This window comes from Myotis nattereri (assembly GCF_964212035.1).
Source record: "Myotis nattereri genome assembly, chromosome: 3".
Lineage (NCBI taxonomy): Eukaryota > Metazoa > Chordata > Mammalia > Chiroptera > Vespertilionidae > Myotis > Myotis nattereri.
Genome location: NC_138077.1, coordinates 71,168,535 through 71,195,021, shown reverse-complemented (window position 1 = coordinate 71,195,021; position 26,487 = coordinate 71,168,535). Strand labels below are relative to the sequence as shown.

Here is a 26,487-nt window from a genome sequence, read left to right as displayed (position 1 = left end):
GAATACAATATAGTCCTTTCCAATGTTATTTGCAAAATGTAGCTTTTGTGCAAACAAGCTACTTTGTGCAAATGATGAATCTCTCTTTCTGAAGGTTTTCTTTTAACCCATCTCATTTATTTCTCTCAGTTTATCTCCTAAATTTACTCCTTTTCTTGGAATTTACTCAGAAAGCTTAATAAGATATCCAAAGATATAGTGAAAATAACAATACAGTGTGGAGGAAGGAAAATGCTTATAAAATTAGGGAAATGAATCATAATTCGGAACAGGTACTTTAAAGCAACATTTAAATTTATTTTATAGACTATTATTTTAAGTAAAATAATGTAATTTAATACAAATTTATCCCTCATTTTAAGTCTGAAATACTGTTTTGTATATGCACATCAAATATAACAGGTAAGGTGATATATTGGAGTCAGCTTTCCTTCAGTAGAGACAATGACCATTATTCTTACACATAAACTGTTCAGTACTGGGTATGAGAAGTCTGCCTTATCATAAGAAATCATTTATATCCCATTGCTACTAAATGACCAAACATAGGTTTTAAAATAGAATTGGATCTATTCATGCAAAGGTTATGAAATGACTTCATTGTTCTCTTAATTTGATGTTACACTAAACAGATAGCAAAAGAGTTCAATATCTCAGTTACCAATCCTCAGTCGAAACTATCAAGTGATCAGACCCAATTCATTTAAGAAATTTAAACTTACCCTAGGAGGCTGTATAGCCCTCTGATTGGAAGCTGATAAAATTAAAACACAAGAAAATGATTAATAAATAAAGAAATTAAGCCAGTCCACTGTTTAGTTTTAAAATAAAATGTTTAGGGCTAAAATTAGAGGTGCCAAAAAGTCCATTGAGTTTCAGTTTTGATAGTCTATTTAAAAAATGCAGAATCTTCACCTAGCTGGTGTGGCTCAGTGGTTGAGCATCGACCCATAAATCAGGAAGTCATGGTTCCATTCCTGGTAAGGACGTACGCCAGGGATTCAAGCTCAATCCCGGGTCGGGGGCTTGCAGGAGGCAGCCGATAGATGATTCTCTCATCATTGATGTTTTTCTCTCTCTCTCCTTCTTCCTTCATGTCTAATATCAATAAAAATATATTTTAAAAAATAAAGAACGTTCTGAATTATATGAATTGACAGATTAAAATGGTGCAAATAATCCATCTGCATCAAATAATAAACATACCCATTTGCTCACTTGCATATACCATATCTCCCCCACTTTGTGGTGGAAAAACTGTCATCCGCTTATCCCACTGTGGACTCAACATCCTCCCTACTAAGCGGGCAGAACGTGACAGTGACCAGTCTCTGCCTCTGCTCCATCGCCCACCCTTAGCCCACCCTTAGTCCACCCTTAGCTCACTGCTCTTGTTCCTTGTAGCCTAGTCTTTTTCTTTTCTTTCATCTTTCCAGTTTTCAAAGCTCCAAGTCGGTAACAAATGAAAGAAAATATTCAGATCCCTTTGAGTTTAAAGAATTACTTTAGATAGTTTCAGCTACAGCCAAATCCTTCTCTATGTGTTCCTTCTTAGCTTATCCTTCACTGCTTCTGAATGGGTTGGTTAATGAAGATGAAGGCATATAGGGCATGAAGAATGTGACAAAAGAAAAAGAACTGCTCTGCGTACATAAAGAAGAAGAGAGAACTTCCTTACAAAATCCAAACGAGGAGTACCCAGAGCAGCTAAAACCAGTCCTAATTACAGAATCAGAGTCCTGCAGATACAAAAGCCTCAACCAACAACATCCTATGAATGACTCTGGAGGAGGAGGATGCTACCAGTTACAGTAGTCAACCGCACTGCTCGGAATTGGATGACAGCACTGGGTTTGCTTATTAGTAGGTTGACGCAGGCCTCAGAACTGCTCTAGTTTTCTATGCTATTTATTTACTACCTTTCCTCCAGACCCACTTTATGAAGCTCCCAAAGCTGATGGGAAATGTGGGTGAGACCGGACTCAAGGGCAGCCACTCCCTAGGTGGGCCAGAAGCTGAGAAGGCTCTGGAACAGGGAAAATGACTGCTGAATGGCCTGGAAAGTTTCTTCTCCCCCTGACATCTGAAGGGAGAGTATCGGATGAAAACTAGAAAGTTGGCAATGGTAAAGGAAGGTGACAAGGAAAGTAAGCAAGAAGCTCAAAGCTTACAGCTCTAGGTAAGAAAAGCTATCAGTGAGAAGACATAAATAGGAATGAAGAATAAGGATGTAAACCGAGAGGATGAGATAGTTGGCTATCAGGGAAAGAACCACAGAGAGAGGAACCAAGTAACCATACCTGGCAGAAGGGCTAACTGACTCTTGTTCCCAAGAGGGCAGCATGATGACTCAGTCCTTGGAGACATACTGGATCCTTCCACTTCCTGAACTACCTACTGTTCCACTCTCTGTGAGGCCCACTTACGTACCAGCTCTCATGAGATTCCCATCACTGTTACTGTCGTTTTACATAAAGCTCCCTGACTGGAGGTACACAGAAAGTGGTTTGGTCCTTGCAACCAAACAAGAAGAACACCTATTTTTATAGTACTATGGAGAGAAATGGGTTTGACAATATTAGTGGATTCACATTTAGCAGTTTTCCAAATGAACCAGGCAGAATTACAGAATTTTATTAGGTACCATCATGACTGTCACATGTATGTAACTCACTTCAACTAAGCCATGCCCTCTATCTATGTTCCATCCAAGAAAAGCGAACTAACCAGCTATGAAAATTACTGATTGCTAAAGTGAAAGGTCGGAGGTCAGATTTTAGAGTTATATTTTTGAGCTCAGAAATTTATTCATCAGAATTAGTAATAAGAACTGCCAAGTCGCTCCTTTTCTATCCTAATCACATATAAAGAATAGTTTATGAGCTCCAATTCTCAGGCACAAGGAACATCAGATTTGCTGAGCCTATTCTGAAAAAAAATGGATCTATAAAGAACAGTGATTCAAAGGGACACAGGTCAGCTGTGGTCCCTCTAATATAATAAAACCAAACAGCACAGAAGTTAATTTTGCCTGAGTTAATCCTCTCCAATAAGCATCTGACCTATGTAACAGAAGAATGACGGTAATGTATCTGCTGCCACCACGGGCCTAAGGCATCAACAGCCACATCTACATAGTTTTAAAACCACAAAGCCTTAAGCATGTCATATGAGCTCACTTGCAATGTTTTGACTTACTCTTTTCTCCCTGAAACACTTGCCACATGTCATAAATATAATTCTAGTTTGTGCATTTTCAGAAATACTTTTTTTATTGATTCCAGAATTCACCTTACCTCCACATTGGACAAGACAATATCACTGAAATTTTTATATATCTCTCTCTATTCCATGTCATTCTAATATATGAGATGTGGTCAATATGGTTTCTGACTGCTACAAGGTTGATTTGTATCAAAACATGATTATAGTCCTTATACTAGTAATAGCTCTAAAAAATTAACAAGTATATAAACACCCTATATAAATAACAAGCCTAACTTGATCGAGTTCCTTTTAATCTTCTATACATTCTCATATTATCATTGTTTCCAGTGCCTAATTTCATTTTATAAAATTTAAATCCTTCTATGAAAAAGAATCCAACACAGTTAAAGAAGAAGACCAGAGAAAATGAAAGTTAAAATCTTACTCCTTAAAGTAACAGGTAAGGGTACAAATTTAAACTTGGAAATAATGCAAATGATCAAAGTTAAACTTCTCATAGGAACATTAACTTAATCTTAAAAAGATAGCTTGGATTTTTTTTTCTTTTTTGTAACTATATGAGGATTTTACTGCATTTAAGTTAAGACACATTCATTAGGCTTTTCCAAAACAGAGCATCTGCAATGAGTAAAAGTTATTTTGGAAACATTTACAGTTTTACTTTCTGATTCAAATGCTCAAATTTGAAACCTTAATGTTACTCAGCTTCACAGACTCTATAAGAAACACACATCCATTTTCCTAGTCTACAGCAGCACCTACAGAGCAACGTTCCTGTACCTTTGCTCTTGTTGCCCTTCAACTGAAGGCAGGGGTGCCTCTGAACTCTGGCATCAGGCAGGTTAATGTGAAAAGTTAATTTAGAATATTATTACCATGTCAATAAAATGGGTTAAAGCCTTAATTTACACATGGCATATTTAAGTATAAGAAAGAAAAAAATAACCTGGTAAATTTTCATAATTTCCCTTTGCTTTTAATGTGAGAATAGTACGTTTGTAATGTTATGGCTTCTTAGGGATGTTGGCAATGGAGAAGTGGGGAGAGCAAGGTCAAGGGGGTGGCAGCCAGACAATGCCTGTTTCCACTTGAGTCAGCATCTCCAGACCTATTGGCAACTGTACTGCACATCCTTCTTTGTTATACATGAAAGGCATGGGGGGTATGGCAATAAAAGGGAGGGCAAACCAGATAATGAAGGGGAAAAATAACACAGATCTGACCATCAGTGAGTGACACCTAAGACTACATAATGCTGTATGGGTACTGTAGCTCGCACACTGTTCTCAGGCATTCACAGGGAGCAACATAATCAGCAGTGTCATCTTCCAGAACCAGACAAATGGTGATTAGAAGGAAGATTCAACAAAAATAGAATATGTATCAACATTCATAATGTGATGCTCATGATATGTTATTCTGCTTTATAAGTCTTAGTTGTGTTTTAGGAATTTATGAGGCATGAACTGAGAAAATTTCAGTGACAAAACTACTCTGATTTTATGAACACATAAACTAAAGATAGGTAAATTTTAGTTAAGTACTGTGTTTTAATTGTTTAATAAACATTAAAGAGAGACAAAGAATATATAACAGAATTGAACTCCATGACCAGTCAGCAAAAGCTGAAGTTCAAAAATAAAGATAAAATTCTTTGAAAGTACTGTGCAAGTCATATGGAAAATTATTTGTCTATTTGATTTGTTAAATTAAAAAATTATTTGAATTGAATAATTCAAGGTTTATATGAATTTTTATAAACACATAAGTAATGCCTAAAGTAAAGCACAAAGACTGATTTTTTTACTTCATTAGTTTGTAACTTTTGATTATTCTGATAAATGTTTAAGAGTTTACTTTACTTCATAAATTTAGAGTGTTTTAAGGAACACTAAGAAAAACCAGATTGTAGAGAACATCTTTAGGCATTCACTATTAAAAGCACCTATCTCTTTATTTATGTATTAAAAATAACTTATACAGTCCAGCTGGTGTGGCTCAGTGGTTGAGCTTCAACCGATGAACTAGGAGGTCATGGTTCAATTCTGGGTCAGAGCACATGCCTGGGTTGCTGGTTTTACCCCCAATGGGGGGCGTACAGGAGTTAGCCAATCAATGATTCTATCTCATCATTGATGTCTCTGTCTCTCTCTCCCTGTCCCTTCCTCTCTGAAATCAATAAAAATATATTTTAAAAAATAACATACAAAAATATGTAAACTAAAAATTGGCAGATTAAGTACAAAGTTTAGACACAATAAGTTGATTCCACACTTAATAACAATTGATTTTAAAAATGACAAAAGCCTAGATTTTAAAACACAATGTTTTTATTATAGTGTAATGCTTTTCACTAAAAATACTTCAAAGTCAATTATCAGAGGACACTGCTCTTAATTAGCAAAAACGACAGATTTTGAATTTCAATTCCTGTCCACTTCTGGGCGTCAAGGCCTATAAACAGTCCAGTCTGCAAGAAGAGCAAGTGAGAAGTAGGTCTCTGTGAAAGAGTGCTATCACACAAACAATGGCCAATTAAAAACCCTTTTCTATTTATTAAAATCAATCCTTAACCAATTCTCCTTTTCCATAGCATTAAAAGGTTTATGCATTCAAAAACATACAGACATTTTCTTTTAAACTAGGCTATAATCTAAACTTTTCAATATCTCATGATTTCTACTTTTTTCATTAGTTTCCAATACATTTCTTTGATCCTAAGCTGTATGAACCAACCAAAAGCATTTTCCAAATCATAGTATATTTGAAATTCTTGGCATAGACTAATAAAAATGAAAGTTGACTTACCAACAAATTTCATATAAACTAATCCAAGTAATTCCGCTAAAGCTATAATACCCAATCCTGAAATCAGAAGAGGACCATGCATTGGGGTGCACTCTGCAAAAACAAATAAAATTTTTATATTAGAAATTCACATTAAATAACTGAAGTTCTTAAAAGCAACAATAACAGTAATAAAATTAAGTTTTAGGGAGAGTAATTATATTTCTCATTATCAAGAAACAAAAATTACCTACATATGTACCTGCATTATTAACTCAGTCAATGAAATGACTCCAAACTATTAAAATAGAAAAGCTTTGTTGGCATAGCATGTACCTTATCACATCAAAACTAATTGGAAATAGTTTGTGAAGCCTAAGCCTCCACCCAATGTTTATTTTAAAAGCTCGTTCACGAATACAGGCAGGGCAGTTTGGGCACTAAATAATCAGCCCATAAGCTATATACAGCCAATAGGAAAGCACTAATCTCAGTGGGGACAAAATGATAGTGAAAAATGAAAGAACCTCGTAACACTGAATGCCGGCAAGAATGTAAAGCAACAGAAATGTGCATTCATTGCTGGTGGGAACGCAAAATGGTAATTTACTACAAAACTAAATATATTCTTAACATGCAATCTAGCAATTGCACTCCTTAGTATTTTCCCAAATGAAGTTGAAAAGACATGTTGACACAAAAACATGCACTTCTATATTGTGTGTCTAGTTCTGTGATTTTATAACAAATCAATACCTTTCCCATGTACTGAAAGCAACCAAGATGTCCCTCAATAGGTGAATGGATAAACAAACTACCGTCCATTCAAACAATGGAATATTACTCAGTGGTAAAAAGGAATGAGTTATCAAGCTAAACAAAATCATGGAGGAAACTTAAATGCACACTACTAAGTGAAAGAAGCCAATTTGAGAAAGCTAGATATTATATGATTCCAAGCTTAAGACATTTTGGAAAATGCAAAACTGTGGAGGCAGTAAAAAGGTTGGTGGTTGCCAGGGGTTTCTGAATAGGGAGGATGAATGGGAAGAGCACAGAGGATTTTTAGGGCAAGTAAACTTTTCTATATGGTATTTTATGACTATGATCCATGTCATATCTATATATATAAAAGCCTAAGCAACCCTTCCAACCGAACAACAGGAATGATGCACACTGACCCAGACCTTGCTGCTGGGGCCCTGACAGCCATGATCTGGTTCACCCACACCCCAACCCCAGACAGGAGGGATGAGAGAGCCCAATTCCTCATGGAATCAGCCATACCTTACCTTGCAGGTGGGGCCCTGATAGCCTCGAATCTGGTTCACCTGCACCCCGGACCCAGACAGGAAGGAGGAGGGAGCCCAATTCCTTGGGGAATCAGCTGTTGGTTAGCTGACTGTTGGGGCCAACCTCCTGCAGTCCCTTCCCCCATCCAGCTGGCTCCCCCTATTGGCTCTGATCGCTACCAGGCCAAGGGACCCCACTCATGCACAAATTTGTGCATCGGGCGTCTATTACATTTATAAAAATCATAGAATGTACAACACCAAGATAAACCCTAATATAAACGATACACTTTAGGCGATAATGCTGTGTCAATGTTGGTTCAACAGACTGTAACAAATGTACTACTTGGTGGGAGATGTTGATAGTGGAGGAGGCTGTGAGTAGATGGAGTAGAGGGGAACTCTATTTTCCACTCAGTTTTTCTGTGAACCTAAAATTCTCTAAAAAATAAAGTCTATATATTTAAAACAGAATAATAAAGACAAAGAAAAGGAAAGAAAAAAAGAGCTCTAAGAGCAATTACTGGTAAGAAGAGAAATTGTTTAGAGAAGATTGTGACCCTCACCTGAGACACAGAGGCTTAGTCCGACCACAGAGAGCACAAAGCCCAGCACCTGAAGGATCAATATGGTGATGCTGAAGGAGGACATCCCAATAGCTGGAGCTGCAAGGAAAAGCATGTTACAGGTGTTTAAGAAGCAATCACTTCCACTTGTATTTCATATCGTCAAGGTCGGTATCCTAGGAACAAAGACTGACTCTGGAGCTTTGTGTCAGGTGGTGGCTGCTTTCCCATCTCTCTCCACTCCAGGAGTCAGCTCCACATTCACACCCTCAGCAGCCTTTCATTTCTGCAGGGAGCTGAGCTGCACTGGCAGTTTTTACCCCAAATCTTAGGACAATGCTGCTTTTACCACACGTGGGTATTTTACCATAGGAGTGGCTGTTAGCAGGGCCTCACCACGTGCACACAAAATCACTCTGGTGGAGAACCACTGTGCAAGCATGCCATTCTAGACATCATAACCCCTAATTGTGATTTTAGAACAAATTATACCATCTTAATATATAACAACCCAGAGATAGGCTCTCATACCAAGAGCTAAATGTGCAAATAAAAAAAAAAATAGATTCTTTAATAATAACAAAAATATTTAGTGATTTACTCCCAAAATGCAGTGGAAATTGGTACCAATTATAGGTTAGATAGCTCTATCATCTTTTAAAACTACAATGTTAAGATTTGCAATAACTCTTTATGATTTAAAACCCTATTTTGTATAACTAGTTTTTAAAAGAGAGTTTTAGCAAAAGAAGAGAACGAGAATGTTAATATCTATTTATAACTTCAAAAACTGAAATAAGAATATGAAGATCATCATTAAGAAATTATGTAGCATAATTTTAAAAATCCACTATTGGCATTAAATATATTCTGAAAATCACTTTTTTACAAAATAAATACCTTGATAACCTAATAAAGATTAAAATTAATCCATATAGGGAAAATTTCATGAAGAATAGCTTTTATCCTATCTAATAAAAGAGTAATATGCAAATTGACCATCACTCCAACACACAAGATGGCCCCCCCATGTGGACACAAGATGGCCAGCAAGGGAGGACACTTGGGAGGGATCAGGCCTGCAGAGGAGGGCAGCTGGGGCCGACCAGGCCAGCAGGGGAGGACAGGTAGGGGTGACCAGGCCTGCAGGGGAGGGCAGTTGGGGGCGATCGGGCCGGCAGGGGAGCAGTTAGTCATCAATCAGGCTGGCAAGGGAGTGTTTAAGAGCAATCAGGCAGGCAGGCAGGCGAGTGGTTGGGAGCCAGCAGTCCTGGATTGTGAGAGGGATGTCCGACTGCCCGTTTAGGCCCGATCCCACTGGGCCTAAATGGGCAGTCAGACATCCTTCAAGGGGTCCCAGACTGGAGAAGGTGCAGACTGGGCTGAGGGACACACCCCCCCTCCCTGCACAAATTTCGTGCACCAGGCCTCTAGTTGTATTATAAGAACCTAACTCTTATTGTATTATATAAAACCATACAAAAATATTTTAATCAAAAATGCTGCTTTTTAAATGAAAAGGGGCACAATCATGCTAAAACAACAAATACTTACCTATCATAAACACAGAGTACTGAAGTAATATTAATATCACTGTAGGAACTACAATTAAACCAAGTCCACTGGCCCTCTTCGTTGAATATTCACCTGTTGATAAATAAAACTAACATTTAAAATATTTTCCTACTTACTTCCTACTCTATCAAAAGTTAAAGCACTCAATTTATTAAATGTATTCATCTCAATATTATTCTTATAAATTGTAAAACCTTTAAAAATAAACTCTTACCCCAAAACCTCACACAAAATAAGTGACTTTTTTTTTAAGACCAAACTGAACACATCTAAATCTCAACATCTAAATCTCAACATGTGGAAACATTCAACTGGCTTTTTCTCCTTCTTAACTACCTTGGAGCCTCTTACCAATCCCTTCATTTGCTATATTCAATCTGTCCTAAAGTCAAAATAGCTATTCTTTGTAGCTGTCTTCTTAATTCATCCTTTCCTCCCCACACCCTCACTAACTCCAGCTGCAAAGAGAGATGCCAAATTTCTGTTCCTAAACATTACACCCATATTTTATTCTGTTAATAATACAAAGGCTTTCTACCGTCTACACTTTGAGTCCCAGCCTATCCCTGCTGTTCTTTCCATGTGCTGCATACCCTTATTCCCCAATCCCATTCCCATCCTCCAAAGGCAAATGCAGTTTCAGACTGATTTGTTTCCCATGTTCATTCTCACTTTCATGTCTTGCCTGATGAAGTTTGCCTTTGCAGTGGACTGAATGGTGGCCCCAAACATCTGCCTACCTCCTAATTCCTGGAATCTGTGAATTAGGGTGAGCATTACATTATACAGCAAAATATATGAAAAAAATTTAGGATCTTGAAAGAAGGAACTTATCCTAGATTAACGAGGTGGGGCCTAAATTCAGTAAGTGTCTTTGGAAGAGAAAAGCAGAAGGAGTTTTAACACAGTGGAAACTGGAGTTACGCTGCCAGAAGCCAAGGAATTGCAACGATTGCTAGCAAACACCAGAAAATAGAAGAGGCAAGGAATGGATTCCCCCCAAGAGTCTTGGGAGGGAGTATAGTCATGATGACATCTTTATTTCAGACATAAGGTTTTCAGAACTGAGAGAATTGCTATTGTTTTATAACACCCAGTTTGTGCTAATTGGTTACAGCAGCTCCACCCCCAACAATGTTCTCAACCTTATCAGCCCTGATTTCCCTTATAGTAACTGCACATCTTACCTGGGACGAAGAGAATGGCTCCAACAATGACAAATGTAGTGAGCACTAGTCCAGCCACAAATAAAAGAATGGTTTTCTCCTTCGTAACACTGGCATTATATTTAAGTGCTTGAAAGAAAAAAGAAAACACAAAAATATTCCATGAACTCAGTCTCAAGAAGTGACGCCATTTCTGTAACTTAAAAAGTGCAGAAACAAACTGATAACTTCCTATAATCTAATAACCTTTGAGGAATAACTCCATTATATCATGTCAAGCTACCTCAAATCTTTTTCATAAGTCAGTCAATGACTAAACAGTGTCATAGCAGTATAAATATGGATGCTGAATTTATGGGAGATACTTTTATTCCCCTACACTTTAAAGATGAAGTCATATACACCATGCTTTCTCAATTGGGGCATTATTAATATTAGGGCCAAATAAGTCTTTGTGGCGGAAGGGGGCTGATCTGTACATTTAGAAGGTTTAGTAGCATCCCTGCCTCCCTCCAAACTGCATGCCAGTAACAGCCCCAGTTTTATCAATTAACGTCTCTAGACATTAGGAAATGTCCCAAGGAGTAAAACTGCCTCAGGCTTACAACTGATATGGATAATGCTGATGGGAAATAATTGGTAATGCTGAGAAAAAGAGAACTTTGTTCCACCTTATATAAAATTGGTAAAGCATCTGGAAATCTAGATATTTTGTTTTGAAAAAGTAGAATAAAATTGGACAAATCACATCCTCTTGATATCAGGAGGGAAGGGAATGCTTAAATTATTCAAGTAAAATCTATATATACTAGAGGTCTGGTGCATGAAATTCATGCACCGGTAGGGTCCCTAGGCCTAGCTGGTGATCAGGGCCGATCTGCAGGGTGACCGGTCAGGCAACTGAAGGGTCCCCACTGGCACCCGCCTTTGTTGGCCTGGCTCTGCCCACTCACTGGCCCCGCCTCCCATTGCCGTCAGTCTGGGCCTGAGGGCTGGGGGCAGCTCCTATGTTGAGCATCTGCCCCCTGGTGGTCAGTGTGCATCATAGCAACTGGTTGTTCCGCCTTTCTGTTGATTTGCATATTAGGCTTTTATTATCTATACTAATAAAAGGGTAATATGCTAATTAAACCAGGTTGACCAGACATTTTCCGGAAGTCTGACTTCCTTCCAGACAGGTAGGGGGTGACCAGGCCGGCAGGGGGCAGTTAGGGGATGACCAGGCTGGCAGGGGACCAGTTAGGGGGCGATTATGCTGGCAGAGGCAGTTAGGGGCAATCAGGCAGGCAGGTGAGTGGTTATGGGCAATCAGGCAGGCAGATGGGTGATTAGGGGTGATCAGGCAGGCAGGCAAGCAGTTAGGAGCCAGTGGTCCTGGATTGCATCCCGCAGGGCCTAAACCGGCAGTCGGACATCCCCTGAGGGATCCCGGATTGGAGAGGGTGCAGGCCGGGCTAAGGGACCACCCCCCCCCTCCGTGCACGAATTTTGTGCACCGGGCCTCTATTATAAAAAACCCTTGGCCGTGATGCTGTCATGCTGTGATGACCAAAGACTGGTCACCAGGAGGCTGCGTGTGCAGCGAGGCGTGTGCAGGTGGGCGGGGACCTGACTCTGGGTCTCGCAGAGCGGCAGGAGTCAGTCTGGGTACCGCGTCCTACTCAGCGCGGCGGGAGTCAGTCTGGATCCCGCCAGCGTGGTGGGTCTGGGTCTCACATATCGCACACTGGGCCTCTAGTCTATACTAATAATAGAGTAATATGCAAACTGGTCAGGACGCCATCACAGTAATGACCGATCAGGAGGCTGCATGCGCATCAGGCATGGTTGAGCAGGAACTTACAGCGTCAGGGACGGGGGCAGGGCCACGGAGGAGAGGCCTCTCCCCTGCAGCCCCAGCCGGGGGTCTGCAGGTGCATGGAGAGGACCCTCCACTGTGGGCCCGGCTGGGGGTCTGCAGGCCTCCCCTGGCTCCAGCCTATCTCTTTAGGGCAATCCATTGAGAAGCCCAGGATGGGTGGGTGGGGCCTACCTGTTTGGGGTGATGGACTGCGGGGCTCCTACACTGTAACAGGGCACAGGCCAGGCTGGGAGACCCCCCTAGTCACCCCCCCCCCCCAAGTGCACGAATTTCGTGCACCGGGCCACTAGTATAGGATAAAAGGCTAAGCAACCGTCCCACCATCCAGTAGCTATGACGTGCACTGACCACCAGGGGGCAGATGCTCAACGGAGGAGCTGCCGAGCTGTGGTCACTTGGCAGCAGTGGTTCTCAGGTGATACCCCAGAACCAGAGAGGAGGGAGACTGATTCCTCACGATTCCTCTCGCACTCCAGGACACCTTGGGGGATGTCAGAGAACTGGTTTTGGCTCAATCCCCAGAGGCCAGGCCGAGGGACCTCACCTGCCGGAGGGATCCTGCTCACTCCACAGATGCCCTTCAAGCCGCAGCGCTGGCCCAGGTGTGGCCAGCGGGGAGGGACTGTGGAAGGTTGGCTCCAGGGCATGTCCGACCCATCTTGCACAGTCCCACCCCGCCACCCACCACCTGGGGCTGCCTGCATTAGGCTTTGCACCGAAGGGACTAATTAATTTCCTTTCAATGTGAATGAATCCATGCACCCGGACACTAGTAATTTCATAAAAATAAACTACAAATATTCAACAGAACTCATTAGCTCTATTGTCAAGTACCTGGTAGGAAAGAATAATGTAATGGATAAGCCTAAAAATATTATTTCTTTTACTATATCTTCACCTTAGGGGTTTTGTTTTTGTTAATATTAAAATTAACTTTGTACCAAAAAAGTTGTTACAAGTAATCTAAAAGCAGACTGAGTAGCAGAGAGAACCAGTGCATGACTGAAATTCTGTTGTTTCATCTAGGCCATTAATCAATGTCCTGAGGGGGTAATTTTTAAAAATGTTATATTTAGCATTAAATTTACTTCCACTAAAATGAAAAACAAATTAAATACAGAAAGAACAACAAGAACCCCTAAATGACCATGCTAAAATCTATTTTATTTTTAAGGTATTATAACATAGGGTTATATGATAAGCTTTGGTTAACGTATTTCAGGTATAACAGAAGACTTAAAAATCACTACCTACTCAAAACTGGGGGGCGGGGGGGAGAGGTAATCAATCATGACTCCTGAAGCTGAGTAACTGAAATCCACATTAATCAGCAAAGAGTGAAAAACAATATGGCAAGTTTCCAAAGCTTTCATTTGATCCATCCGGGCTTGGAACTTACCCCTCAGTTACCTAAGTCTTGACTCAGCATGGCCCTACCTTCATATAGGGCATAGATTCTCAGATTCCCTATTTTCTAGAAGCAAGCACTGGTGAGTATGAAATTCAGTGTATAGCTTATAAAAGGCACAGATACAGATAGAAAAATAAATTTCCTCTAGACATATGTCAAGTTTTCCATTTAATTCAATGCATATTGTTATCTAAATAAAGCTTGAAAGTTCTACAAAAGGGTTATGAAACAGAAGCTGTTTCAAATACACTTCACAATTAATCAAACATTCAAAAGACACTCTTCCAGGCTTAAATGAATTCATAAAAGAACTACTAAGATCAAGCAGCAAGAATTCACCTTTAGAGTACAGAAGTTCATGCAAAAAGGCTGACTTAATAAGAGTTTGATTCTCATATAAAATTCAACCTCTTTAAGCTTTGAAGAGTTTTAGGAGAAAAATAATACCAACAATAGCAACAAAAGTAAAACACCTATTGACAGTATTTTACTATAGAACAACCTTTTCAAGACCTTTGCATATAAATATTGGAGGTAGCTTTATTTTCTGTTGATTGGTTCAACTACTATTTATTACCTCCAACCCTCCCTTAAATTAAGCAACTACTTTTTTTTGTTGTTGTTGTTAATCCTCACCCAAGGATATTTCCCCATTGATTTTTAGAGCATGTGGAAGGGAGGGTAACAGACACACAGAGAGAAACAGGGAATGAGACACATGGATTGGCTGCCTCCCGCATGTACCCCACCACGGCCAGGGATAGAGCCTGCAAACAAGGTATGTGCCCTTGACCAGCATAGAACCCAATACCCTTCAGTCTGTGGACTGATGCTCTATCCACTGAGCCAAACTGGTTATGGCTAAGCAACTATTTCTAACAAATATGTTAGTGAAGTCTACTTAATTAATCACAGGCAATGAAAGGATCTATCTCCATGTTTTGTTCATGGAAACTTTTAAAAAGAGTTTCTTCTGACTCATTTTCTTTGCCACAGTGATCACATTTTAGCACATCCCACAGAAAGTGGAAAGAAGGTATTTCGTTGTCGAGTTGTCAATTTTTTCAGTGTAACCAAAGAGTTTGTAATCTGATATAGATGCTATAGAACTCAGTAATCACAAGTATCCTTTTTTGGTGATCTTTATTTGTTCTTTAATAGGTAGATTTATTTTTATTTATCAAATCTATAAAAAATTTTAAATGCAAACAAAGAAATTAAATTCAAGTAACTCCACAAATTTACTTAGCATTAAGATAAAGCTAATTGAATGTGTCCTTAGTGGGCTCTTATCAAACTTCCCTGTATGATTTTCAGGCTTTTTGGCAAGACAATCTATGTAATTTTAAAAATGTGTATGCTTTAAAAGATTCCCCTCAACTAAAATCACTGAAATCAATACACAAAATAAAATGAGAAATAACAGTATTTATGCTTTTAAATACTTTTCAAGCACTGTCTTTGATTTACAATAAAATTTAGAGGGAGGTGTAGGGTACCCCCTAAACTCCCTGCCCCACACATGCACATCTCCCCCATTATCAATATCACCCACCAGAATGATGCAATTTTTATCAACGTGACCCTCCATTGACACATCATAATTACCCAAAGTCCGTAGGTTGCCTTAGGGGTTGTACATTCTATGGGGTTGCACAAATGCAAATTGACATCATTTTAGTATCATACAGAGTATTTTCACTACAGTAAATGTTCTCTGGCTCTGCCTATTCATCTCTGCCTGTACCCACTTCTAGGAATGACTGATTTTTCCAATGTTTCCACAGTTTTGCCTTTTCCAGAATGTCTTGTAGTTGGAGACATATAGTGTGTATAACCTTTTCAGATTGGCTTCTTTCACTTAGTAATATGCATGTAATAGCTCATTTCTTTTTATCTGGATGTAATCACAGTGCATGTTGCCACTCACCTACTGAAAATCATCTCGGTTGCTTCTAGGTTGTGCAATCATGTATAAGCTGCTTAACTATCCATGTGCAGGTTTCTATGCGGACATAAGTTTTTAACTCCTTTAGGGTAAATACCAATGAGCACAATTGCTGGAACATCATGTAAAAGATAATTTTAAGAAATTGCCAAACTGTCCTCCAGAGTGGTTTTATCAGATTGCATTCCCACCAGCAATGGAAAAGGTTTCTGTTGCTCCAGAAGCTCACCATCATGTGGTGGTGTCAGTGTTTACATTTTTTAAACAAAACTTATAACCTTAGTGCTACCTGACACAGGAAAACCAAAATCATTGGGAGACAAAATTAGATTTTTGTGAAAAAAATAAGAATTCTAAAGTTTTCCCTCTTACACTATCTATAAAATAACTAAATCTAGCCAGTTATATCTCAGAATGAGCTAGGTTGCTTCCTTCATTTATTCTACAAATATTTACTGTGTAGTTACAATGTACCATGACCTTTCATTAGTCCATCTCAACCAAATCAAGGTACAAGTAGATTACTTTATTCAAGAATTGATTTAACACCTACTATGTGATGATCACTATTCCAAGTGCAGCCTCAAGACCCTTAGTTCTAATGTGAGAGTGAGTGTGTGTGTTTGGGGCAGGGGAGGAGTGAGTAACCGAAAGTGTTACTCCTAGATCTTCCACAGTTAAATAAAAGGTATGCAGCTGCTCTAGCCTAAGAAAGTCCCTTTATGTAATCTTTCAAATTCATATGATTGAAGAAATGGCATGTCCCTCTAGTCACCTGAAGAAACAGCTAATGTTAGAAACAGATACTCCAGTAATAATTCTCATTTCCTTGTCACTGATATAAAGTACATAAAAGATAGAGTGCAGGTTGTGGTTGATGAAATCTAGTGCAATTAGCAGGTCAATTTGAAGATCAAACAATAACTATGATCTTAATTTTCATAAAACTCTTAATTTTCATAAAATAGTGTTTCATAAAACACTGTTTTAAAAGTACTTAGAACATTCATACACAAAAAAACAGAAGGCAAGTATAATAATTTCATAATAAATGCCATACACTGTCTAACTTGCTTTGATGACACAATTTTGTCAAAATACATCATAACTAGAAATTATATTCTCAGTCTACAAGACCCAGAAACAAAAGAGCCCAGGCTTTGTGCAGCAAGCACCTTGAGTATAAAAGGTTAAAGAGGAGGCTGTCCAACACACTAACTTCCTTTTCTTGGTTCCAAACCTTCCCTGGTCTTATGATGATACCATAACTTCAGAGTATATGCAGCAAGGTAGGGTGTTTGAGTTTGGAAAGGGTCAAAGGAATAGCAACTAATATCTATAAAAGAGTATATTGCTGAGCTATAGTTTTGCTCAGTTCCTCCTACAATAAAATCGGTGCATGAAACATTATTTAACAGCAGAATGTGATAATTATGTGGATGGAACCAAGAAAAAGCACTGGGAGTTCAATATTATTTAATAGAATTCAGAGTTAACTTAATAACATAATTCTATTAATAGGGGCATCAACTAGTTCACAGAATGATTCTTTGTCATAGTATTTATGATGATGATATTTTACCTTCTTGGATAGAAATTTCCCAGTGCACATTAGTATATGTCCTCATTTCTTCAAAATAAATTTTCTAATCTACAAAGACATTCCCTGTTCCCCTACTTCTTTAAAATGTGTTTTCATGGCCCAATTACTTTCAATAGTAAGCTAGTCCTCAAGAGTGAACCCAAGAACTTAACAGGATCTCAAGGCTGTTGTGATAGAGAATGTTTCCCTTGAACTCCCAACAATGATTTCTTCAGGGACAGCTACCCAAATACCTCTGAATAGTAATCCAAAATCCTTGTGAAATAATTTTGTGCAAGAACTACAAACTTAGGAAATGAAATGAAAGATGCCTAGATTGTACAAGTTTGAAATAAATTACAGCAGTCCTGGCTTTGCACAATTCTTATATTCATGAACTTGAGATACCATGATTTATTTAGTTAACTAATACAAGTTCCCTAAAATGACAGTTCAAATTTCAGTACCACAATATATGCATTGAGTCATTGCATAAAGTGTAAACTTCACTGCCATCTGTTCAGTTGTCCACAAATCACTATCTAAATAACAAATGTGCATCATGATTAGTGACCAATCCTGTCACTTCTTTCAAAGACTACTGGGAATGGTCACTGCACATCTGCTATTCCCCTCACGCACAGACAGCAAAGCATATGCTGTGCTACCTCCTGTTTCCCAGTGTAAACCACTGTGACATTTTACAATGGATAATCAAAAGAGGAAACTGGCCAATAAAGATGAAAGAGCAAAGAAATGAAAAGTGATAATGCTGAAAGTGAAATTCAAATAGAACATACATGAAGAAACATACATCACAGAAGAAAGAGCTGACTGTGGGAATGTCAACACTACTGCTATTCAAGAGACTAAATATGCAGCCAGGGAAACTTAGAAATGTGAACTTATTGGCATAAATTAGGACACAGAGGAGGTTGTGACACAAAGAATAAAGATGTCCCATAAAATGTGACTCTGGTGCTGGGCGATGTGGCTCAGTTAGGTGAGTATCATCCCATTCACTGACAGATCACTGGTTGATTCTTGGTCAGAGCACATACCCAGATTGTGCTCAAGATACCTAGTCAGGTGCGTGTGGGAGGCAGCCAATCAATGTTTCTCTTTTTCTCTCTCTCCCTCTTCCGTCCTCTCTCTCCAAAATTAATTTTCTTAAAAAAATGAAGTGACTCTGGCAAAAACAAACAAACAAAAAAAAACCACAAAACAAAAACCTTCACATGAAAGGAACTCTTAGAGATCATTCATGACACTGAAAATGCAAAGGGTAAAATACTGGAAGCTGATCTGAACTTAGAAGAAGTATGACAATTCACCAAGCATAAAGATGATGCTTGCTCTGTATTCAAAGTTATATGACAAGCATTGTTTAAACCACTCTTGATGAAATGCTTTCATTTTCAATGTTTGTAATGTTTTAATTTACCATGTACTAAATATTAGTTTTAGAATTGTTTCATTTCCTAATAAAGTCATTACTGAGAGTTTAAAAAAGTTTTTTTTTAGCTACATTTGGCATACGCTATTATATTAGTTTTAGGTGTACAGTAAGAGAGTTTTTAATGTTCTAACAAAAAATTTAGGGATCATGGAACAATAGTAATTTCTCATGCTCATTATTAAATTGCTTTACAGAGTTTTGCCTTACGTGGTCATGCTTATGGACTCCCAGGTCTGTGTAAGGCAAAGACTCCTTATAAACAACAAAAGTTCAGTGAAGGGAAAGGTAAGCCTAGATATACCTATCTCAAAGAATTTCAAAATGTTAGCCAGTTCTTGAGGTGGAATTGAACCTTAATCTTGCAGGAACAAGAGGTCTTGATAAGCAGTGCTTGAAATCATTTATTAAACATCTCAGTGATGGAAAGTACCTGTTATATTATCAAAGAATGAGGAAGAAGAACCATGAAAACCAACCAGAAACTTAACTGCCAGTGGAATGGAAACTGTGAGTCAGAACAAAACAAAGTACCTGAAATGCAGCACTGCCAGAGATTTGTTACTTTGGTTAAAGCTCAGTGTTAGATTCCAGTCATGTGTGAGCTGTCTGCTAAGTATAAGACTCAACTTACAAATTGGTAAGGTAAAACTAAAGGCAAAGGTATTTAGGGACACTTCTCTGTAGGATACCTTTACCTCTGAAAGATGGTCTAGGTCTCACCATATCCGAGAGCTCTTAGCTTGGCTTCAGGAGTTCAGAAGTCTTCTCAGGCTTTGTCCTCGGGAGGATCAATGGCCTCCTGAGATCAATTCAAGATAATGCTCTGGGATAAGGAAACTCTTTCTCCTCAAAGTGAAAAAACAAGCTGCTGCCTTTATGAACGTTTGACCTATGGAAGTTTCAGGTTTTGTCTTAAACCACCAAAAGACCGACATGCAGACCTAGAAAACCACTGAGAGAAATCCCCTGTGGTCAAATACAGACCTTACAGGGTCATCAAAGAAGTTAAGGAGTTACTATTTATAGTTTAAGAGTTATAAGACACCACACTCTAAAAAGTATATAACCCAAGTTTAGGTCAATATGACAGATAGGTAAAGACAGTACTTGCATCCTCCCACAACTACATAAAAACCACAACTAACCTACAGAACAATCGTGACTGAGAACTGCCTGAAATCTAGCTGAATGGAAGTCCTACAACTAAGGATATAAAAGAAAAAGCCACATGGAGACTGGTAAAAGGGGTAGAGAGAAAAAACAGGCTGATCCATGACACATGGTGGATAAAAACGGGAAGGGATATCTCCACTGTGGAGGACCTTCCTGAGAAGGCAGGTGTCCCAGCCCCACCAGGTCCCCCAGTCCAGGATTCCAGCACCAGGAAAAAAGACCCCAAAACTTCTGACTGTAAAAAACAGTGGGAATTGTGGCTGAGGGAGACAAAGAGCTCCTGAAGTCCCTCCCAGGCAATTCCTTGGAAAAGGCCCAAACAAGGACTTCTTGGACTCATTGGCTCTGAACTCTAGCCTCGGGCTGAAACTTCAAAGATATGTCAGGGACATACCTGGAGAAGCTGAATTGTCTGCCTTTAGGGGCAGGGCTGAAGAATCAGCTTTTTCCCAGACATAAGTGCTGGCAGCAGCCCTTATTCTTTTGCTGAGACTTCTCCCCACAGAGCCAGCAGGTGAGCCCCATATCTGTGTCTGCATCAACCTAGCTCACACTGTTAGCCCCTTCCTAGTGATTCCCTGAGACTCGGTCCCATCCAACTTGCAGGCTCATCCAAGTCCTTTCCAGTGGCTTTTCCATACAAACAGCCTGTCTAGGCTCATGCTCCAAATTTTCCTAAAATTTCTCAAATGTTCACAAGCCCAAAACAAGCAGCATCCGGCCTCAGTGTGCCTCGTGCCTCTTACTAAGTGAGCCCAGGTACAGCACTAGTGGTAGCCAGCCTTGACACCTCCAAGCCCAGCACAAGTAACAGCCATCTGCAGATTGCTTTGTACCTCATGCCAGGTGGCCTTGGGCAAGGCACAGGCAAAAGGTGATCTTGGGCCTGCACCTACTAGAGCTAGCATATTTGGTGGCTAGCTTCAGAAGCATCACCCAACCACTTCCACCAGAGAGACACTCATCAGGCACCAGAGCTCTGATGAAGTGAGTCTTGCTCTGTGGAGTTGGGCCCTGCACAGCAGATCCTGTGCTGTGGTTGCTGCCAGTCCTCACAGCTGATTGTCTTGGGAGTAAAATCCTCCCAATGATATGACAACAATAATCAAGGCTCAACTATAACAGAAGGGTGCACACAGCCCACAAGGGGGCGCACTTGGATAGCTTAGCTTGGGTGACAGGGGATGCTGCACCACTAGGCCCTACACGACACCTACTATAGAGGGCTATTCTACCAAGACTGGTAAACATAGCAGCTCTACCTAATACATAGAAACAAACATAAGAAGGCTACCAAAATGAGGAGAGAAGGAAACATGTCCCAAACTAAAGAATAGAACAAAACTCCAGAAAAGCACTAAACAAAACAGACAAGCAATCTACCAGCTGCAGAGTTCAAAACACTGGTTATGAGGATGCTCAAATATTTCAGTGAGAACTTCAACAAAGAGATAGGAAACATTTTTGAGATAGACAACATAAAGAACCAGTCAGAAATGAAGAATGCAAGAACTGAAAGGAAGAAGATATTACAGGGAATTAACAGTAGAGTAGATGAAGCAGAGAATCAAATCAGGGATTTGAAAGATAAGGAAGCAAAAAACATCCAATCAGAATAGCAAAGAGAAAAATGAATCCTATCCTCCCCGCCCCCCCCCCCAAAAAAAAATAAAAAGTCAGGACAGTGTAAGGAGCCTCTGGGACAACTTCAGCTTAAGTTCCTTGATTCAGCTTATCAATATTCCCAACATGAGGGTACAGAGGAAAAGAGAGAAAGCAAGAAATTGAAAACATATTTGAAAAAATGATAAAAACTTCCTTGACCTAGTAAAGGAAATAGACATACAAGTCCAAGGTGGATAGTGCTTTACAATGAGCCCATCACACAGCACAAGGACTTCACAAATGTTTAGGGGATATTTTTATACACACCTTCAAATCTGAGTCCAAGCTGAGTGAATCAAACATATTATGTGCCTTACATACACACTCACACCACTGTTATTTGTTCTAAGATGAGCCTAAATAAAATACTGTCACCAAAATATTTAGGTTCATAAGTATATTACTTAAAACATGAGCAGTAGAATAAATATAAAAAAGAATATTCACCTCACTAGAACAAAAATGAAGATTAAAACAGGATTTTTTTTATCCATCAAATTAGCAAAGATTTTAGAATTATAAAAATGTCAGGGCTGGGCAGAGAAAGTCAGGTATTCTCATCTGTAGTAGTAATTGATGCAATGTTTCTAGAAAACACTTGGGAGTACGTATCAAAAGCCTTAAAATATCTCTGCCATTTACAGTTTTACATATCCTTAGCAGCCTTATTTCCCTAGTATTAAAAAAAAAAAAGAAAAACTGGAAACATCCTTAATATTAATCAAGATGAGAATTGAATAAATTACATGCATCTGTGAAAATAGAGCAGTGGCAGCTATAACAAGATTTCTGAAAACATAGGTGGGGGAATCATTATGTACAAGTATATAAGCTATACGACCCCATTTTGGTTTTTCTTTTTTAAGAAAGGTAACAAAAATATATAGAAAAAAGACAGAAAAGAAAGCAGAAAATTCGCTACACTAGAACAATAGTTTATTTCTAGGTTGTGGGATTCTAGATTATTTTTGTTTATTTTTTATAACTTCATATATGTATGTATATATATATATATATATATATATATATATACACACACACACATGCCTAAGCGACCGGCTGACCAGCCAACCATTTGACCAGACAGTAGCTATGACGCACACTGACAACCAGGGGGCACGCTAAATACAGGAGCAGAAACCATAGGCATGGAAACATGGAACAGACTGATGAATCTCAGAGGGAAGGGAGAAGGGGGGGGGGGGGAGGGCAGGAAGAAATTAACCAAAGATCTTATGTGCATACTAGAGGCCTGGTGCACGGATTTATGCACTGGTGAGGTCCTTCTGCCTGGCCTGTGGGAATCGAGCTGAAACAGACTCTCTGACATCCCCCAAGGAGTCCCAGATTGCAAGAGGCTGCAGGCCAGGCCAAGGCACCCCACCAGCGCACAAATCTGTGCACTGGGCCTTTAGTATTGTATAAGGTATTCTAAAGTGATATGTGTTACATTTTTAGTCAGAAAACAAATTTATAAATCTTATTTTGTCAAAACATTGCTGACAGCAACATTCATTCCTGGTTCAGTCCTCTGAAAATAATGTTACTAATGAGAATGCCGTGACCAACAAACTGAAGTCAATCCAAATGCAACAAATCACACTCTGAAATGACTTTATGTTCTTAAAGAAAGACAAGTCCCTACCGTAATTACATGACAAAGGTCTTAATGCCAGGGTTTGCCACCAGGGTTCAAGGCCTTCCCTAATATCAGGGACAACTGATGAGGTCTTGATGCTATACCACTCTTTTGCTTGATATAAAAGGCCTTTTGAAATTGTATGAAAATTTCCACAGGAATTCTAGACACCGTTTTGAAAGTGAGAGTTGTGACATGTCTTGACAGTTGTCACTGTTAGCCTTTTGCTTCCCCTTTTTTGCCTTTGAAATCACAAAGCATTTCCAGAGTGCCATCCAATGAGGAGGGCCCTTAAAATATACCCAGTCAACCCCCTCTCCATTTTTATATAATAATTTTAGATATACATTCCTTAAACTTCCAAGTAAAAGTAAAATTCGTGAAATTTACAATAGGCCAATTCACTACAATATTCTACTAGTTTACACTGTTTTAAAGTTTGCAGAATGAAATAAATACAAATAATCAGCATTATTCCTTGCCTTGCATAAATGTTCACTGGCCTTCAATGACTGACTATTTCAGTGGACTATTGGAAGACAAGGAATATTATCTTACAGATTTAAAGTTTAAAAGTTTAGAATGTCACCTCAAAACTTCACTAATTTAGTAAATTTCCTTTACCAAACCGGTGTGGAAATCAAACTGGTGTGGAAATACAGTTGACCCTGAATAATACAGGGGTTAGGAGAGCTGACGCCCGCACATCATACAGTCAAAAATTCACATATGGTCCAGCTGGCATGGTTCAGTGGTTGACCATGAACCTATGAACCAGTAGGTCATGGTTCAATTCCTGGTTAGGGCACATAGCCAGGTTGTAGGCTGTGGGCTTGATCCCCAGTGTGGGGTGTGCAGGAGGCAGCCAATCAATGACTCTCTCATCACTGATGTTTCTGTCTCTCTCTCCTTCTCCCTTCCTCTCTGAAATCAATAAAAATATATATATTTTTAAAATCCACATATGACTTTAAACTCCCCAAAAACTTAACTACTGATACCCTACTGTTGACTAGAATCCTTACAGATAAAATTAACAGTTGATTAACACATATTTTGTATGTTATATGTATCAAATACTGTATTCTTATAATGAAGTAATAACTTAGAGAATAGAAAATGTTATTAAAAACATTATAAGGAAGAGAAAATACATTTATGGTATTTCCTGAAAAAAAAAAAAATTCCACATCTAAGTGGTTCCACATAATCTAACCCGTTTGAGGGTCAACTGTAGCTGGTTAAGCATAATCATCAACCAGAATGCCACCTTTCTACTTAGCAGTGACAATTCTACATAGTTCATGCTACATCTGATGCCGCACCAAGATCTGCCCTGAGGAGTTTACACACATGGCTATTACAGCAAAACATGATCAAAGAACACACCCTCTTGCAGCTACTTCCTTAGGGGCTGCAGAATTGCACAGTAAGGATGACAACATGGTTCAAACTGGGCTTTTCCGAAGATGCACACATGTATACAGAGAAGTTCAAACTGGGAAAATGAAGAGAGGGAAGTCTTAATGCTCAGAAGTGCAAAATCCTACTTAACAGTGTAATGTAAGCTGTGACCATCTACTCACCAAGAATTTGTGTGTAAATGCTCTGTAAACATTAAAACCAGCATGAGTTTTAGGTATGTTATTATTAGGATTCCCACTATTCATTCTTTAAGAAAAAAAAAAAAAAACTTCTTAGGAACTGCAGCAAATTATGAGGGACAATATATACTTCAAGGAGAATATTAATATTAAGACTGTATATTCTTATTTATAACATTATCACACTTCCTAACATAATTTAAATATAATATTTCACCAATATTGCCTCCTAGAAGTGACAATTTCATCACTAAAACAGAAATGAAAATAGAAACAAGTACTTACTCACAATACCAAACTGTCCCCAGAATAGAAGTACAGCCAACATTGGGAAAATAACAATAAGGATATTTTCATTTGGAGAAAACCATGAAACTGGAGAAAAAGAAAACAGAAATCATGATTAATATTTACTATCACAACTTTAAGTCCTGCTAATTGATAGTCAATTAACTAATTGCTTAAGTGTTTTCCACCACATTTCCCCTAAGCTGTGATTTATGGAAGGAGGTAGTATACCCCAACTGAGAACAGGGCTCCATAGCCCCACTGCCTGGGTATGAAACCCAATTCTAACTTACAATCTGTGTGACCGTGGACAGTCTAACAACTCTCTGTTCCTCAGTTGCTACACCAGTACAACAATTAGTGACACCTTGAACGACTATTGTTAATTATTAACAAAGTTAAGATATGAAAAGAGCTAAAAACAAAGCTTGACCCCTCAAAGTGCTCAGTGAACATTAACTACAGTTATTATTATGTCCTCCTACAGTGATTGCCTGTATGTGTAATGCGCCAAGAATTTACCTTAAAGCAAGAGTTGTCTTCCTGTAAAGACTGACTCAGGGGACAGAAGTGAGGAAGTAGTACAACTGAGCACCCTACCATTGGTCTTACTGTGACCTAAGAGTAAGACAGATGTGAGCCTAAGCTTTTCTGAAACTTATTCTGGAACAGAGGATGAATTCGTAAATAATTAGTCTTAAAATGACTGCTGATAAAAAGTAACATGAGGAGCTTTAGGTAGTAAGGAAGCTTCTATCAAGTGAAACATGTGTTATCCAAACAGTGAAAATGCAGTTACCCATCCTATAGAAAGGAAATTGTGATATTAAGACTTCTAATGAAATTTGCTGAGAACTTTTAAAAATTATGTTTAATTGCATCTGATCAATGCTTAAGGCTATATTTTTAATGATGAAATTTCTCCTGTAACACTAAAGCCAGATATACGCACTGAAAGCATTTCAGAGCTGGCCTAGACTGGAGGACTTGCTGGGTGAGGAAAACCTCTAAATAGTGCACAAGGCAAGCACTGGCGTTATTCTGAAATTATCCTTTTCAAATCCTCCACTGCATTCCTGTGTGAGGAATCTTATGGACTTTCACACCACAATGCTACTCACACATTTCTTGTGTTAAGCTTATAATGCTAAACTCTGGTAAAGGTTCATAATCATCCCCAGAATATAACAACACTATCAATTCTTATCTTCGAAATGGTAGCTTTCCAGAGTCCAACATTTTG

The 26,487-nt window shown here is 38.9% G+C and overlaps 1 protein-coding gene across 5 annotated transcripts in view; it reads right to left on the bottom strand.

The window, feature by feature from the left end:
* Positions 1–26,487, bottom strand: part of LOC308515894 (leukocyte surface antigen CD47-like) — a 55,325-nt gene that overhangs the window by 4,237 nt on the left and 24,601 nt on the right. For 3 of the 5 annotated variants that reach the window (XM_081086556.1, XM_081086554.1, XM_081086555.1), the window contains exons 3-8: positions 25,242–25,331; positions 10,636–10,743; positions 9,428–9,520; positions 7,874–7,972; positions 6,037–6,129; positions 723–754 (exon numbers count right to left, since the gene is read on the bottom strand). In XM_081086556.1, coding sequence (XP_080942682.1) covers positions 723–754; positions 6,037–6,129; positions 7,874–7,972; positions 9,428–9,520; positions 10,636–10,743; positions 25,242–25,331 — 515 coding nt within the window. Of the gene's footprint in view, positions 1–722; positions 755–5,544; positions 5,699–6,036; positions 6,130–7,873; positions 7,973–9,427; positions 9,521–10,635; positions 10,744–25,241; positions 25,332–26,487 lie in introns of those variants that run through there. The other 2 variants (XM_081086557.1, XM_081086558.1) reach the window with 2 other exon arrangements.